The sequence below is a fragment of the Trachinotus anak genome, unplaced genomic scaffold, assembly GCF_046630095.1.
Source record: "Trachinotus anak isolate AG129_WGS33_773 ecotype Australia unplaced genomic scaffold, CSIRO_AGI_Tana_v1 ptg000015l, whole genome shotgun sequence".
Classification (NCBI taxonomy): domain Eukaryota; kingdom Metazoa; phylum Chordata; class Actinopteri; order Carangiformes; family Carangidae; genus Trachinotus; species Trachinotus anak.
The window spans coordinates 1,855,115-1,872,435 of record NW_027273866.1 but is presented as its reverse complement, the minus strand read 5'-3'; the positions used below and the strand labels follow the sequence as shown (position 1 = coordinate 1,872,435).

General features: G+C 46.7%; 1 protein-coding gene across 1 annotated transcript in view; it reads right to left on the bottom strand.

Annotated features, from left to right (window-relative positions):
* crim1 (cysteine rich transmembrane BMP regulator 1 (chordin-like)) overlaps window positions 1-15,910 on the bottom strand; it is a 32,597-nt gene extending 16,687 nt beyond the window's left edge. Inside the window, exons 1-4 of the mRNA XM_071497468.1 lie at window positions 15,220-15,910; window positions 10,317-10,478; window positions 9,816-9,989; window positions 2,631-2,873 (exon numbers count right to left, since the gene is read on the bottom strand). Coding sequence (XP_071353569.1) covers window positions 2,631-2,873; window positions 9,816-9,989; window positions 10,317-10,478; window positions 15,220-15,517 — 877 coding nt within the window. The 5' untranslated portion in view covers window positions 15,518-15,910. The remainder of the gene's footprint in view (window positions 1-2,630; window positions 2,874-9,815; window positions 9,990-10,316; window positions 10,479-15,219) is intronic.
* Window positions 15,911-17,321: the final 1,411 nt, after the last annotated feature.

The following is a 17,321-nucleotide window of genomic DNA, read 5'->3' as shown; positions in this document are numbered from 1 at the left end:
GACAAAAGCTAAAAAATAGCTATAATCCTCAGCTGCAATTCCTATAAAATGAAACAAATGTGATCAATCATTTGAAATGAATGATGCTGGTTTTGTGGCCAAAGTAACAGGAAGATTACAGCGCAACATCTCAATGGTTATGCTACATCACATGTTCAAATGTACCACAGAGGCTTGGGGTGGCTTAAGATTATAAGATCTTAAAAACCACACAGTAACTTCTCATCAAACACACTCCAGCATGAGGGAAGTGAGGCAATGTGGTTATGTAAGAACGTCTCCAGGCTCATGGAGGAGTAGCTACACTAGTTAAGCCAGTAAATGTATTGCACAGATGCAACCAGATGTGGGGCAGAGTGGTTTCTAGAAATAAGTGCAGAGGTTACGGCGGCATCTGTATGCCATACCTTTGAGCGTCTGCGCCGGTGACCCCATGCCTCCCGACAACCAGCGCTGCAGCCTAATACAAAGCAGGTGGGCCAACGGAGTTGAAAGCAGAGTGGGGATTTGTTCATCTTTTATTCTCTTCCTCGCTCTCTCTGCTCCATTCTTTCAATCTTTCCCCCCCTCTCGTTCAGTATTCCTGCCGCCATGCTTTGCGTGCAGCAAAACCAAGCAGAGAAAATGCAATAAGCACTTTAGCTGGCCGAAATCAAAAGGCACGGCAACGTTTTTTAACGCTCACAGAAGCAATAGGAAGTCACATGAGGGGATGCTCACATGTGATTTCCGCAGTGTTTGTTAATGGTAATCCCTAAAACAACTTGCGGCACTGAGTCTAAATTCCAGTCATGCTTTGTGATGTTCAGTCTTCTCTAAATTGAGATGAGGATTGGATGTGGAGATGGATGGACCATAAAACATTGACCCTAAGCCTGGCTAAATCATTCATAATGGACTGTCATGCTGGCGCTTTTTGTGGTTTACAGGCAAATAAAGCAGAACCACAGAGGGAGACAGGACTTACGCCTACAGATTAATAATGATGGGATTCATTAAAATCAACTTTACAGCGATGCGGTTGATCAGTTCAGACTATCAGTTGAGAATGTGAGTTTAACTTATGTCACTAATACAACCATTCATCAATGAACAAGGACACTGCTGTTGTGTGTTTACAATAAACTCAAGCTGAGCTCCTGGAGAATGATTAGAGTGGTGATCTCAGCCTTGTTGCTCAACACTGGCGTAAATCTCAAAGGACCATATGCGTTGCTGAACCTGCTCTGTATCCAGGGCAGAGTATGTGCCAGCGAAAGTGTTGATCAACATCAGGCTCATCTGTAACATCAGATGACGTGAGGTCAGCACGGTGCTGCCAGGTTTGCTCTGCCACCCAGATACAGCTGCTCTCTAGCCAACAGTGGAAAGAGTCTATTGTCGATGGAGGCCAAAACACACAGGTGGAGCTTATTGTCACTGCACACACTGACCCTGGCTAAATACGAGCCCATCGCCAAGTGGGCAATGGAAACAATTTAATCAGTCCAAGCCTGACACTCAGAGACAATGGGAGCCCGTGTTAAAGAGCCTTCCATTACAGGATAGGTATGGTATTTGAAAACAACATGTATGGGTAAGTTACAGTATTTGTAGCGAGTACTTTGGGGGGGGGGGCGCTGCAGGACTAGGGAGGTGACTAGGGTGCCCAATGCATGTCCTTGTCCATGTCCCTGTCTGTGGAGCTTGACACGGCACGCAGTCATGCAAGTCTAACAGACAGTGGGGGCAGCACAAAAGGCATCAAGCCCCAGGCCCAAAGAGCAGCAGACACTTGTTATCAAAACACTGATCCCATGGCCCCCACGGCTGCCATTCAGCCCCCGCTGGCCTGCCGGACTCGATTACCCTCCCCACTGGCAGACTGGAGCACATAAAAAGCATTCCCATCAATGAACTGTTGAACCTTTTCCCTTTGGATGTGTGACCAGACAGGAACCCTTTGACACTGCACTTCTGTTGAGCAAATTCGTAGCCTAAGCACTTTTCTGGTCACTGCGCTCGTTAAGTCCATTAATTCCGGGACACGGCACTCATTTATACATGTGGAGGGGCCAGAATGGGAATTTGTTCTGTTGGTAAAACAGCGAATATTTGTTGGGAGCGCAGAGTAAACAGACCAATACCACAGGTCCCCTCCCTGCCTTCCTGACTCTCCTGGTTGCCTCTGGGCCACGACAGAGAGCGCTGAAGTCTCCCTGTGTGTGTACGTTCAACATCTGCTCTCTCTCGCCTCTCCTTCCCTGTGTTTCTTCTGTCTCTTTCTCACCTGGTAAGAAAATGGTGCACAAACACATTGCAGACCAGCAACCTGCTTAGAAAGACCCATTATATTTAATATCCCTTTAAGCAATATAAATTTTTGTGGCTACACCCCTGAAAAAATGTCTTGGAAACATGCCCCCCCCAGGAGGCACCAGCCAAGCCTGATAAACAGCCCAACAGTAATTATCCAATCAGCAACTTTCCTTTTCATCTGTGGACATTTGGTCAGCAGGGAGGAAAGCCTTACTCTGTGGAAAATAATTGCCTCCTCAAAGGCGATGAATCTTACACCAACTGTGCTACTGCTACCCCCAGCGGGAGACCAATCGAAACAGAATGTGTATTGTGGAGTTCAGTGTAATCACCTTTCTGGCACTCAAAGACATCGCAGCAGTCTCCTGGCTGACCGCTGGCCTGGCTGAGTGGCATGGCTCGCTGTCCGCTCGGGCACTGGGGCTTGTGGCAGGCACGGAGGTCGCAAGTGCACTGGGGAGGTATGGAAGGACAGCAACCAGCAGGGGGCGTGTAACTCTTGGTCAGGACTGAACCGTGGGGGCAGGAGGGCACCTGCAGGGCAGGACATGTCACCCCAGCACACCTCAGCTCCTCTGAAACACACAGATATGGATGCATGTTGACAGTGACATATAGGCGGGTATGCAGCAAACAGAACATGCAAAAAAAAACCCGCAAAAAAACCATTAACACAGGTTTGCCGTCTTTACTTTCTTCTATAACGCCACTTTCAACTGCTCTGGGCTCTGACAGTGCCCACACTGTTCACCTAGAGGAAGGAGGGGTTGCGTGTGTGTCTGTGTGTGTCTGTGTGTGTGAGGGCTGCCACCTCCTCGTAGTGTCAGTTGAACAGCGCTACTCGTGTTACGGCCCAAAAGCTGAGTTCACACAGTCACCCAACACAAACTCTGTGCACAGTCATCAGTTCCCCACTTCAGTGCGTGACAGCTTTACAGCATCCTGTCAGAGAAGTGAGAGCGGCGCTCTAGACACGACAAGGCTCTCTGCATATCCTGTCTATGCGCCTCTGATCCCACCCAGCCTGGCTCACAATCCAAACAGCCCCTCACGCTCTAAAACCAGTCATTAATACCAGCCAACTTTCAACAGGGCCTTTCTTCTTGCCAGTTTAGAATCTCCCCTTCACTTAGCATACCAGGATGTGTTTGTCTATTCATTTGCCAGAGCCAACATAATAGCTCAGATACCCCTTGTTAGGTGGGAAAGAGGTGCAGGGGTACTGGAAATCTGGGCAAGGGGTTCAGGGGTGTATTTTGGAGCCTGTTCAGGAAAAGAAAAGTGGAGCGCCCCTCTGTACAGACATTGTATGAGAACAGTAGCTACCTTACAAAGATTGGATTACCCAAACCAAAGGGACGTGTTTATTTTGGTTCTCAGTGTCACTGTAATGTATACAGTGCAGGCAGCGGAGAAAGACTGTGGAGAGCAGACCCGCGTCCTGTCCTATAATGGTCAATCACTAAGTCATTTCCCAGATTCCCTGTTGAAAGAACACACACACACACACACACACACACACACACACACACACACACACACACACACACACACACACACACAGCACATTGATGGCTGAGGGGATGAATGCAAAGGCAGCATTGACTAGTTTAAGATAAGATAAGATAGCCTTTATTAGTCCCACAGTGGGGAAATTCACTAGTCTAGTCTAGTTTGAATCATACAACAACATATAAAGGAGGAAACATGTCAACAAATGCCTTATAAGAACATTAAATTAAGTGGATTATGATTTTGTTGTGTGGAATACTTCAATATTTGCATACATATGGTTTTTGAGGACAGAGCTGGGGTTGCATAACACTGCTGGGGTTTTTGGTGGTGTTTCCAGAAGCTGAGTTTTGTTGATGGTCTTACCAGACTGGTGCTGGCTCTGCTGTGCAACACAAGTCTCTGGGAGGATGTACCTCATCCCTGACATTTGAAGGTCTGTAAGTGGATCCCTCTTAGTTTTGCCACCAGATGGGGAAACTGAACTGGTGAGCAGTTTGGGGTCCAGACTTTTGATCCCCTGATATTAGCTTTGCCTTTTCAAGTCCTCAATTTAACAGAGCGGTACCTTTTGTACCTCTCATCCGTTCCAGCTTTAGAGGACGAACTCTCTGGTCTAACCTGATGCTCTGCTGGGATTGTAGTTAAGTAGCCATTTGATGTCTACCTGACCTAGAATAAACACTGAGAAGAGGGGCTGTAAGACTGTGAATGCTCTCTTTTGGGGGGTGGGGGTAAGATTTCTGACAGATGAAATTGAGGATAAGGGAAACCTTGAATTTTTCTGGCTCTGGATAAATAGAGCAAGAGTGTGAGGTATCTGCACTGTACTGTTTACTCAAGCGACCTGGGAACAGTGAGGGCCACCACAAAGCTCTCATTGATAAACTTCGTGGCTGAATAGTGTCATAGAAAATGAGGGAAAAACCGCTGAATTAAGGGAGGCTACAACCCTTTTAACGGTTCTTGGCCTAAGTCCTATGCTGGAGTTAAATAAACTTCAGTTGGAAGCACTGATTAGCAAATGTTTTATTTCCAATAAAGTCTAACGCAGTCTGCTGCTCAGTTGAAGACTGGTTTTGCATATGAAAACCTCACACTGCTTAAAGCCGTAGAAAATGCTCTGGGACGATCTCGCACAACGTTCTGCACTGAAAAACACTTTCTATGTATTGTATGTGTCCCAGAGAAAGCTGATTACTCTTTCAGTTGTGATAATGGCTGGGGTTAGAGTGCGCTGGGAAAAGCAGCTGGCAAGACATACCATTGTCATTCAAATGAATAGAATTGTATCCATCCGTGGAAATGGTCCAGCCCCTTGCAGGTCCAATTAATATAATTTTCTAGCGGGCACATTTAGAAGCACAATAGGCAGACAGAGAGGATGGAAAAAGTCAGCAGCAAATGGGTTTTATCCTGTGCTGTTTGGGTTCTATCGCAGAGCATAAAATGGCTGTAATTAGTGAGTCAGCAACCACAGAACCAATCTTCATATCACAATGGTGGCCATACTCCAGCTTGCACAAACACAAAAGGCCTGATTTGGTATGCTTGATAAATTCTCTCTGCAGATTAGGGAACATGTGCTCTTGTACAACTGTAAGATAGCAAAGAATGGAAAGCCTTTGACCTCAATGTACAACCTGCAACAATACACACACACACCTGACGCTGGTCTGGAAGAGATGGCACACGGAAATTGCTTCATTACCACAGAATAGTTTCTATTGTAAACAATGCATATTTCTGGCATCTGAGCAGCTCATTGAAGAAAGAAAAACACCTCCTCTCTAAATGGGTTTTTTCTTCCCTTTAAGCTCGGATACAAGGAGCGCAGTCTTTCTCCGAACCAGAGCGGCTCAGCCAGGCAGAGGACGCTGTGTTGACAGCCTGAGTTTACTCATGGAAAAAGCGCACAATGTGAGTTCTGTTCAACGACTGACTTTGGAAGCAAGTCAGAGGAGAACAAAGCTGTCTCAGTCCAGCTGCCCTCCGTGGGTTTCTGGTCTGTCCTCAGGTTTTATAAAGTTGCTCTGCGAGGGGACACATCAGGGCCGTCCTCTCACATAAGCTGTGGGGGCCTGGCCCAGCGCCCGCCAGCAGTTACAGCTGAGAAAGTCGCCATTGTTCAGTGTGTGTGTGAGCGTGTGTGAGAACTGCGGAGCAGGTCTGGGAGGAGGTCCAGACCAAAAGGCACAGACAGGGTCACCTGGAAGGAGAAACACTCGGTGGGAACTTCACACCACGGTCAGAAGGTTGAGGTAGTCTGGGCGGTAGGCATGCGGCGGCCGGCCGGCCTGCATCTGCTGCCTGCACGCCTTGCTGTCTCCCTCCTTGGTGAAATATTTGCAGATGAAAAACGTGATCTCAGTGTCCTGAGCAACGCCGCTGCAGCTGTGAATGAGCATGTTTGGGTGAGGTAATGAGAAGTGTCCACGTGTAGGTGCACATTTGCACATAGATGCTTTCGTGAATGTGTTTGTGCGTGTGCATAGCGAGTGTACTTAGCATGTGTGCATTCCATTGAAACACACCCTTTCCTTAACGTCAGATGGCCAATAAGATTAGGCCAATGACAGAGAGCGCGAGGGACCTCTATCAGGCTACAGGGCATGGTCTCTCATCACTGTATCTGGCACAGAACGCATATGGACGTACTCTGCTCCAGGGTACTATACATAAAGCTCTGGACAGCAAAACTAAACAATTGTCACGTGTACTGTCCCTCAGAGGAGACTACCTCAAAAAAATAATCTGTAGCAAATGTAGAAAACACTCTATGGGAGAGCTGGGGTGAGGACAGCTGTTCCATAAATTCTGGAAGAGGCAGTTGAGTTACATATGGATTCTGGCCATATGGATCGGTTCCCTTTGAGGGGGAAAGGGAAAAGAATAACTGATGATAGGAGAAATGTGTCTGTGAACAACAGGAGTTGGCCTGAGTTGCAGTGGAGGTGTTTTTGATTTATTAATGGTCATGGTTGGGTCAATAAACTGGGGTTTTCAGCCTTGATTTAGTGAATGGACTGAAGGTTAGAGCCGGACATGGAGGAATGTTCTGAGGCTTTGTGTGTGTGTTGGCTTTCCCTGCTGGCCTAATGCTGGCTGGTTTGGTTCGCGGCTGACCATGAGTCTTGAGTGGGATGACAGCGATCCCAACATGCCTTTAAGGGAAATTCTTTGTCTTGATTACCACACAAGAGTTTTGTTTCCTCTTTGAAATCACTACCCACACACATACAAATACGCACACACTGGGAAACAAGCAGCTTGGAGAGTACAACAGGGGCCACAGCTTCCGCACAGCAGACAGCGCACACACACACACAAACACACACGGCACTGAGACGTCTCGCACCCCTTCCAGCCTGTGGCGGTCTGGCTCGGCCAGTAATAGCCCTGCCACAAAGAGGCTGCAGCCAAGCAGAACTAACAGTCCTTTCACAAGGGTAGAGGGAGGAGAGGAGAGAGGTGGCATAGGTGGGCAAGTAGATTTGTGGGAACAAGTCGGTTTGTGGCGTTACATCATAGCAGGCACCACCTCCCTGTCTGCTGAAGACCGCTGTTGATTGTTCCCGTCAGTGAGCAACAGCAAGGGAATTCCTCCAAAAAAGCCGTTAGGGGTCTTATCATGAATGAAATATGTAAACCATCCCAGAGTGTAAAATTACCAAACACCACCCTTCCAACAGTCTGGGGCCTGTACTTGACACAAATACCTCAACAAAATGTTTGCCCTCTGTTGTGATTTCCTATCTTCCGGCGTCTGCCTTCCCCCTCCCTCTCCTTCACTTATCACATCCTCTTTACTCCTTGACATGTGGGTGATATGTCTGGCGCACCATGTTGCTTCTGACTGAACGTTTGCCACCAAATTACATCAGCGTCTTGTATACCAGCAGAGAACAATATCCCACTAAAACCAGGAGCGGCAATTTTAGGCGATCAAGCACCAGCGGTGACGAAACAGAAATGATGTTGAGTTTTAACAGAGCACTGTGAGTCACAGCGGAGGGATGAAGTGACAAGACCGCTGAGTGAGTCAGAGGGAAAGTGAAAGGCCAAACTACATCCATGTGTGAGCCTCAAGAAGAAGAAGAGAATCCAAGGTCTGGGTGATGTCTGAAAAAGGTTTCTTCAAGTGATAAGACAGAAGATAAGTGCAGGCAGAGTTAAGAGGATATTTACTGTCGAGCTCTAGCAGGGCAGGTTAACACAGATCTTAATTACTAGCTTGCGCCTGAAGAAAACAAGGGGTTGATGGACACCGTCACCATGGAGTCCTGCAGGAGTGAGCGAAGAAGATCCTTCCTAACTGCAGAGTCCCAGTCTGCTGGCAGAGGAAGCTCCTGCTGATGACAGACAAAAGGAAAAATCTCTGCCGAGACATCTAGACAAACAAGATAATTATCACACGCAGACACATGCGCAAACACAGATGCAGACACGCAGGCTCAGATGCTCATTTAAACACACACACACACACGCACTGACGCGTGCCATGGTATAGAAAACACATGTGAGCGTGCGCATGTGTAGCACCGTTCCACATTGCACATGCATACTCAACAGACATAACAGACACACACATCCTGGTCTCTCGCTTAATGAGGGGCCATCAGAAAGGGGTGGGTGTGTGCTGTGGTGAGAACTCATAAGCTGCTGAAAAATGTTGTTTACAGTTTTCACTGGTGTGAGTTTAAACTGTCATCCATCGGGCTCAGACTCCGAGATGAGGCAGTTGCAAAACACAGACTCACAGTGAGTCTTTCATTGGAACACTAGACTTCAATGATGATACGTCTAAACAATATAATGTTTGATGAACACACTTTCCGTGGGATTTACTTCAGAACAAGAATCCACACAGCTGGGCCGTAAATGTTCTGTAATAACCTCTGGGTTATTTTCAGACTAAATAATCTCAATCTCTTCTTCAATTGAAATGTCAGCAAATTGCAAAGAGGGGGAACCTAAAGGAGAGTGACGTGGAGAAAAACACAAGCAGGCGCGGTCACATGCTTTGGACTTAATCTTCACTACAGCTTCAAACTGTTTTCCTCCCGAATTCAATAAAGTTTCCCACTCTTCAAAAAGCTGCGTTGAGTAAAATGAGGTTTACCCAGCATACACAGTGGTTCACTGAGTTCACTCCGAGGCAATCCTGTTCTATTTTTCAAATGTCACTCAGGAGGCAGCCTACACTTAACGCCTGCCTATCTACCAGACACCTCACAATCCAAATGAGGAAACCAAACTCACTGTGCCAATAACATCTTTCACTGAAAAGTGTCAATCAGGCAACCGGCTGAGAGTGGAGGTAATCACACATTCCTCTGTTCTCGCAGTTCATTGAAAAGGACCCCCCCCCCTCTAGTGTGGGGCAAGCATTCACACTCTATACATTTACATGGAGACCTTCTCTCTTTTTGTTACACCGTCCATCATCTTCACACCGTCTCTTTTTCACTCTCTACATCTTTCTGCCTTGTTTTCTTTTTCATGACATCAACCTTGTGCTATTGATCTGTTTCTCTCCCTCTTCCTCCTCCTCCTCCTCCTCCATTTCATTTCCCACCCTCTGTTACAATGGGAAGTGCTGTCCACATTAAGCTTTGTGGTTCCACGCAAATATTCAGATAGAACGACAGAAGAGATTCACACACAATTTTTAGCACATGAACTTTAAAGGACCCCTTTGTTTAAAATTAAAGCTGACTAACTTTAGGCTCACAAGGTTTTCATTGGTCAGTGACAATATGCTTCCCCTCAGACATAACAAGCTGGGACATAAGGAATGTTCCCCTCAGAGGTGATTTGTACAAGAGAAGGGCAAAAGCTGTAGCGCACTGTTTGTATTAAGCATAGAGAAAGATAAAATCCTGTGATGTAAAAGTAACTTTGTAGTTGCAGGAATCTATGTCAGACTCAGGTATAAACCTCTATATGAGCTGAGTAGAATCACTGTGGTTGTCACTTCCAGTTGCAGGTCATTTGAAGGTTACCTGCGGCTTCCTGGCACTGGCTGCGGTTGATGTAGGTGAAGTGGTGGTGGCAGCTCTGAGACTCGCACACACAGCCCTCAGCGGTCAGGTTACACCCAGAGAACATGCAGGCCGGGTTGGATGGTCCCACATACTTCTCTCTGTGTCTTTCCCGGTGCTCGTGTTTCCGACCCTCTGAAATTCAGCCATGAACACACACACACATATACACACATATATACACACACACACACACACACACACACAAACCACAGTCATCAGTGAGTCACATACAATGGCACCACTGAAGGGTGAGTGGGGAACCACTAGACAAAGCCTTAGCATGTGTGTCATCACTATGATATGTAAGTAGCATTAGTCACCTCAGAGCCACATCTGTTACGGATTAGCTCCTCTCAATGGACAGCATTATCCCCCCCCCTTTCTGTGCTTGTGTGTGTGCACGCATCTGTGTGTCAACACGTGTGTGTCAGTGTGTGAGATGGAAAGAGAGGGGCTCACCTGACTTAGTGGCCTTCATGCAGGTTTCTTGGTCTGGGTGGGTGAACGAGCCCAAGCAGGAGTGACGGGCATCACACACACACTGTCCTCCAGCTCTGTCGCAGCCGGTCACAAGGGGACAGCGCTCGTCCTCGAGGCCTGCCTCTGGATGGTCAGGGAGGACTGTGGGTGACCGAAGTGATAATGTTAGGATAGGGAAAGAACATCAACTTCTCACTTGGATGTGCTTGTCCACTTCACTCGCCTTAAACAGGCACTGGACAAAGTTGAAGGTGAAGTGTAATCACAAGGCAAAATGTGCCAGAAGCGGAGATTTGTTTCCCAAAAGTGCTGAAGGTTTAGCCAGCTTACAGCCTCAGTTGCAACACATTGCCCTGACACAACAGTTACTGAACTGACCAGTGTATGTCAGGGCTGCCATCTCTCCTCCCTCCTCATTGTACCACACTACTTGAGCCATTGAGCCCATTTGTTTGCTTTTGTTCCACAGCATGGGGCCCTCCCAGGGTTTCCATCTCTGCTGGTTACCGAAACGCCTCTTCTGTACCAACGCCACTTGCACCATACCCACATGTTGTTCCTTGGCCTTGTGAGCCTAACCTCCTGAGGTGGCACCTCGAGACTTAGCTCAACTGGGACGAAACTTTACAACAAGAAGAATTGTATAAAGGTATAATGTTAGTGCCATGTGAGCTGAATAACTGCCAAAACCTTGGGATTAAAGGGCCCCAACATACACATCACTCATAGTATTCCTTTCACATTCATACATAAATAAACACTCGTATACCCCCAAATTACCCTCCTTCTGTTCAAGAGCAGTAAGAGTGGCAGCAGAGTAAACAGGATGAGACCAACTGTAACACAGAGTAACCCCTTCCCAAGCATTTAGGTCCCAGGCCTCAAATCAACAGTGTGGAAGCGTGATTGGAGCTTATCATAATACTCTGGCTTTCTTCTCCAAACAGCTACGCACCAGAACAATGCACAAGAGGAAAAGGTTTAACTGTCCAAGATAAACATGAACACTTCATAGTATATTTACCTGACTACTGTCATGATCCTTCCTGAAATAAAGCCTCATACAACAAGAACCCTTTTCATTGTCAGTTAGGGGTCGGAAAAACAGTAACGGGATGACCCAAAGGGATCGGAAAGAATTGAGCGCTGTAAATCATAATAAATCACATCTGTTGATCCATATTAATTTAAAACAGATATTCCACTATGGGAAAAAGTCAGGGGCCAGTTGCACAAAACACCTTATGTTAAGATTTTCCTTAAGGTCTGAGTTAAGGTTTCCTTAAAATAAAAATGGTTGCACAAAACACCCTTAAGTCTTCTCCTTAAGCAATTATCTTGATCTTACACTTAAGGAATCATTAAAGTCAGTTAAACTGTTGCACAAAAGACCTTTGCAACCCAACTAAGGAAAAAAAAACTAAGGTACCTCTGAGTCTATCTTAACTACAACATGACTAAGTTTATGGTGATCAGTCAAGAATATGAACGCATCCCAAGAAGAGTGGGAGAAACCAATGGACATCCTTAATGATGAGGAGTTGATTCTACATTACAGATTTGCCCTGCAGTCAATTTATGACTTGTCTGACCGTCTAGTGGTGTGCCGGGTCATTCACCATCCGTCTGCTGAGAAATGTGAAGCTCCCGTCAACAAGAAGATGAAATAGTAGCATACTCCTTTAATCCCAAAAGTGATAACAGGTATCACAAGCCAATGCCAGGAAACAAACAGTCTCCATGGAAACAGTAAAATTTTCTTGCTGTAAATTACTTAACTTAAGAAACCTTTTAAGAGATTCTGTGCAACACCCTTAAGTAACTCCTTCAGCTATGGATAAGCAGAAAACAAAATAAGTAGAAAACTTAAGATGTTTTGTGCAACCAGCCCCAGACTCTCGCTGTAATAAATTTCACTGTTCAATATGACTGCAAAAGCAAGAATCTTTGGAAACACTTTCCCCAACTCGGGGTTAATAATGTGGATGACTCCTGGGTGATGCAGGATGCTTACCAGCCATATGGTAAACAGCAGCCAATGAAAGACATGAAGGTTATTCTACCTCTAACCTGAGCCAGTGGGTGCCGTTAATAGCTCTCCCAGACAGTCAGTGAGACTGGCAAAGCACAAGAAGCCTTTTCAATAAGCGGCACCAAAACTTTCCCTGTGATTTCCTCTCACCTTAAAATGATCCTCACCTCCACATTTTTTCCATCCTGAGGCTTTCCTGTGCCTGGGAGGGTATTTTCATTTGAGATGAAGGTAGTCTGTGTGGGGTGCTAACTCTGGCACAAGGTAGGAGTCAAAACAATTAACGAAAGCCTGAGCACTGAAAACACTGTCTCATTAACTAATTTTAGCTTGACCCCAGTGGGCCAAGTTTGTTCTGAGCTGGTCTGTCTCAGCCTTGTACCCTTTAGCCCTGGTCTGATCTGGTCTACCCTGGTTATCTACTCTCTGGCCTGGCATGACTCTAGCCAAGGTCTGTGGCTTCATCCCAGGGGGACTCCTCTCTCAGCCACTGAGACTGCTTGTCTTGGCATCCAGAGCCAGGATGGGAAAGCTGACCTCTAGAGGCCCTCTGGCTGATAGCGAGCTAAAAAGGAAGTCTTTGAAACATTAGATAATACCAGAGGAAGGGAGAAGTAGTAGGCATGTGAAGGAGTGCAGTGGACATAGCGTCCCTATAAGACAGACACTCTTGTTACGTGGTATGTTAAGTGCCTCTGGAGATTGGGGAAACTTGGTGTGGGAAGCCTGACAAAGAAAAACAATGAGAACATCACAACAAATCATTTAGCTGCGAAGACTGAATGATTTCACCTGACTGACAGGCTGATTGCTGAGGCAGATGCAATAAGGTGAAAAGCCAAGGTCTCGCTCAGAAAACAGGTGCCTGGATGGCTCAGGAGACAATAGCAAAAAGAAAAAGATACAACTCACAACCTGAAACCACTACATTTTATCGACTTTTTTTAACATATTTTGTCAGCTTCTGTGTTCTAATGCCAAACTCCTTTCATGAGAAAATTTGATATGAATATCCCAGGTATTGTTCTTGGCAAGCTAGGGGCCTCATGCAGTTATTTTTGGTTTTTCACTTTCAAAAGCATTTAGATTACTGGAAACAAATTATGGAATTAAATACTTCCCCAGTGTAAAAAAACAGGGTTAACAGTTCATTTCCAATTCCTTTTTGATATCGGTTTCTTACATAACATTTCCAAGTCTGGAAAACTCAACATGCAATGACTATTGCAGATTCCCCCTTGGCAGCAGGAGCCCTGAGTGGTTATAACTGTTGTTTCCAATATGTTTTTCAATCTTGTCAAGCCAATGAACAATAACAGAATAAAAACTGACTGCGGACGCATTACCAAGCTATTCCTCTCATATAATATGCAACATGTCACCTGTGTTTTGAGGTTGCTGCATCCCCACACTAAGAGATTCTGACCACCCAGAAAATCAAAACTGTGAGCAGAGGCAGGGGATCAGAAAGCGGAAACATTTACCCCCTACTCCTGATTGCGGGTCTAATCACTTTAAGACCCTTGCAGCTAGAGGAGGGAAATCTGGGATCAGCCTCCAGCAGCCTGCCTACTGTGGTCCTTGAAAACACACTGGGAGGTGTTGATTTACCCCCACCTAGACCCTCTGGGATATTAAGGTTGTGTGTGTATGTATCTGATTTAGGGGTCAGCAGCATGTTCTGAGGCCCCTGGAGTCACAGGACCAGAGGCACGACTCAATCAGAGGAGCCATTAGGCCTCCTACTTGGTCCAAAGCTGTTAATTTGCAGAGATGTCCTCCAGACGCCAGCCTAACCTGTACACAGGGCACAATCAGCAGCAGCGTCTCCTGGGATGGCCTGGGGCTGCAGACCCCTGGTAAACTCTCATGGAGCCCTGACTCAGACCACCCCATGGATGGATGATGGGAGGGCAGGGTCAGGGGATCCAGACACCCACTGAGAGCTGCTCTCCTACAGTTCTGTCAGTCTTCTTCAATCATCCCAAAACAGGCTGGACAGAGTGCAGGTGGAAGGGCTGGGGGGCGGGGTCCTCCTGGTTATTTGCTCCTCAGGGGAAGGCCATTGCTACTTACTTCACTCACTGTGCAGAACCTGACACCCTGCGCATCTCTTTGAAGTTCAGAAAGTCGCTCAAATAGTGCATAAAATGAGCACATCCACAGTATAACAGCCCAGAAGAGCACAGTGCTGTGGATTCACAGGAAAATCTGCTGGGAACTTTTGTAATCATGCTGTCAAACCAATACAGCTCTGACACACACACACACACACACACACACACACAAAACAATACAGAGAACAAAAGGGCAGCTTATTTATCAAATTAGTGTCTTCCAAGTTTAAATACTCAGTCATCATTGTTGGTCACACCATTGGTGCACCTCAATTCACTGCCTTCTTAGAAATATCTCTTTGAGCTGTAAAACAAAAAGCACGGGACCCACTAGAGTTGAAGTGTAACCTGGTGCCAAATCACTGCTGCCAAACTTATTGTCGTGCCTCTGAGCTGAGAGTGAATGAAGCTTTGAGGGGAAGAACATGACTCCTCTCCTGGCAGTCAAGAGCCCCTCAGACCTGGGGAGCTGCTCCAGGCAGCCAGAGACAAGGTAAGCAGCGACACAGTCACTGCAGGCAGCGCTGGACTGACAGCTGAATAGTGATGCCTCAAGCCAATTTAAGGAAAGGGACGGTTGCCTCCAGTTTTTTTGTCACACACCCATCAACAGCATTTAAAATGTTCCCTCTCTTTTGAGGTGGCCAATACCTATGATTTGCTAAAAAAAAAAAAAAAAAAAAAAAATATTAACAGCATTTTAATAAAGTTCAGACGACACACTTTCACCTACCTTTACATACTCCAATCTCAGGGATTGTGGCAGCTCCGGTTCTGTTTACGGAGGCGCAGGTCAGCCCCAAGGCGCAGTAGCCGTGCGTCCAGTCTCGTCCGCCGCAGGGCTCCCACTCCAGCCGGGTGCACTGGTCACAGCATCCGCACGGATCCCTGGCCAAGGTCCGGCCACCCTCGCAGCCGTGCGGGGCTTTGACTGGACAAGTCCGCAGATCACACGGCGTGCACTCATGAGCCGAGAGCGCCCGCACCAGAAAGAGGACGTTCAGTATCACAACGCAGCACTTGCCGAACATGTTTCAAAAGCCTTCAGTGAGTTTCCCAGAGAAATGTTCCCGCTTCTGTCAAACAGTAAGCCACATGAACTCACAGCGGTGCACACGACTGGATGCTGCCAAAGTTGCAAAGTCTCCTTTAAAAGTTTGGTGATGGGTCTTCCCTCGGGCGCGCTCTTTATAACGCAGCAGCTCGCTTCGGGAGCAGAAGTATTGCGGGTGTGAAGTGCGCGGACGCGTCTTGAGCGGCAGCAAATATCCACAGGCAGTGGCTCAGTGTGCGCAGGTACACGCACGTCCCGAGCGTCTCATCTGACTGAAACACACGCAGAAATCCCAGAGAGGCTCGCTGCTGCTGCTGCTGCTGCTGCTGCTGCTGCTGCTGCTGACAGCCACACACCAGGACGCAATCTGAGTCCTAATTTGACATACAGGCATATAGAAATTAGCGGCGTACCCCCCCCCCCACCCTTGAGTGACACAGGAGCCGACCAGTCACAAGAAGCGAAAGGAGGGCGTGTTTGAACTGAATTATCTCAGCTCGCTACTCGTCTCCGGGTTGCGCAATGATGCAACTTTGAGTGCCTTGAATGCAAGTTCCCTTTTCTGCTTCATATTCTGTGATTTGGAGAAACGTTGTGCGATTTTAAGGGCAACTTGCCAATTTAAGAGCGGATATAGTTGTTAAAATAGTTGAAATCACCCATAAAGTACGACATGAACTACTCAATCCAGGGCAGACCATGATAGAATTTATGAAATTTAATCATATGCCAGTAAACGTGGTTAGACCCCCTCTGAATTTAGCCGATAAAAGTTTATAAAACCACAGCAAAGGAATGAGAATATATTAGTAATGTCATATTACAGTGCATTTACAGTAAGGCTCTTGTCACCACTGTGCCATTTGTTCTCTATCTCAGGTCAACAATACAGTCATAAAGTCTGTCAAAGCCTCCTAATCAAACGTATCAGGCATTATCCAGGTCGTATATCACTCGACAGCTCGGCCTCTTGTGTGTGCATGAGTGTGTGCTCACTTGTGTTTGTAGGTGTTAGATTGTGTATGCAGGTGGCTTTAGGAGGGTAAAAGGTCATCTGATGTTTGTTGGAGCGGTGTTTGTGTGCTTATATTGGCAGATGGATGGTCTACATGGGGGGCAGAGGGCACAGCTGGAGGCTGAATGTGACAGTGCCACTGGTACTAAAAATACGGAGGTAACAACACTGCTTCAAATATATATGAAATTATGTTTGTTCCATTTTCCTGCTGCACAAGTGAGTAAGAAACAAAGCAGACATTTTTCCCCAGGTGACAGATCATTCATGTTTCAGAACCTGTCAAGTGTGATAGTAACACTTGCTGCTTTACATGAAGGTTGCTGCCAACTCTGAGCAACTACTAAGAATTACTGGAAAGCAATTAATGCAAGATATAACATGTCAAAAGTGTGTAGATGATCCAGTATCAGGGATTTTTCTGCACTGTCACTGGAATCATTTCCTCTTCAAACACCAATCAGATGTCATCTGGGATGATTTTCTCCACAATGTCAACACACAACAGCACCTCCTTCATTTGCAACATCTGCCTGGAGCCACCCGCTCCAACACAAACACAACATCCAGGAAACCAGCCCTGCAGCACGCATAATCAGCCCTTGCAACACAACTCGGCTCTTGTCCTCCTGCTCTGCCCCCACCCTCTCTCGTTCCATCCCCTCCTTAAAGCTCTTGTCAAATGGGTCGACCCGCTGACCGCTGGCTGGACACCCACTGCTGGTTGACGACAGATCAGACCAGGACCTTGGAGAGCCTCGGTTTC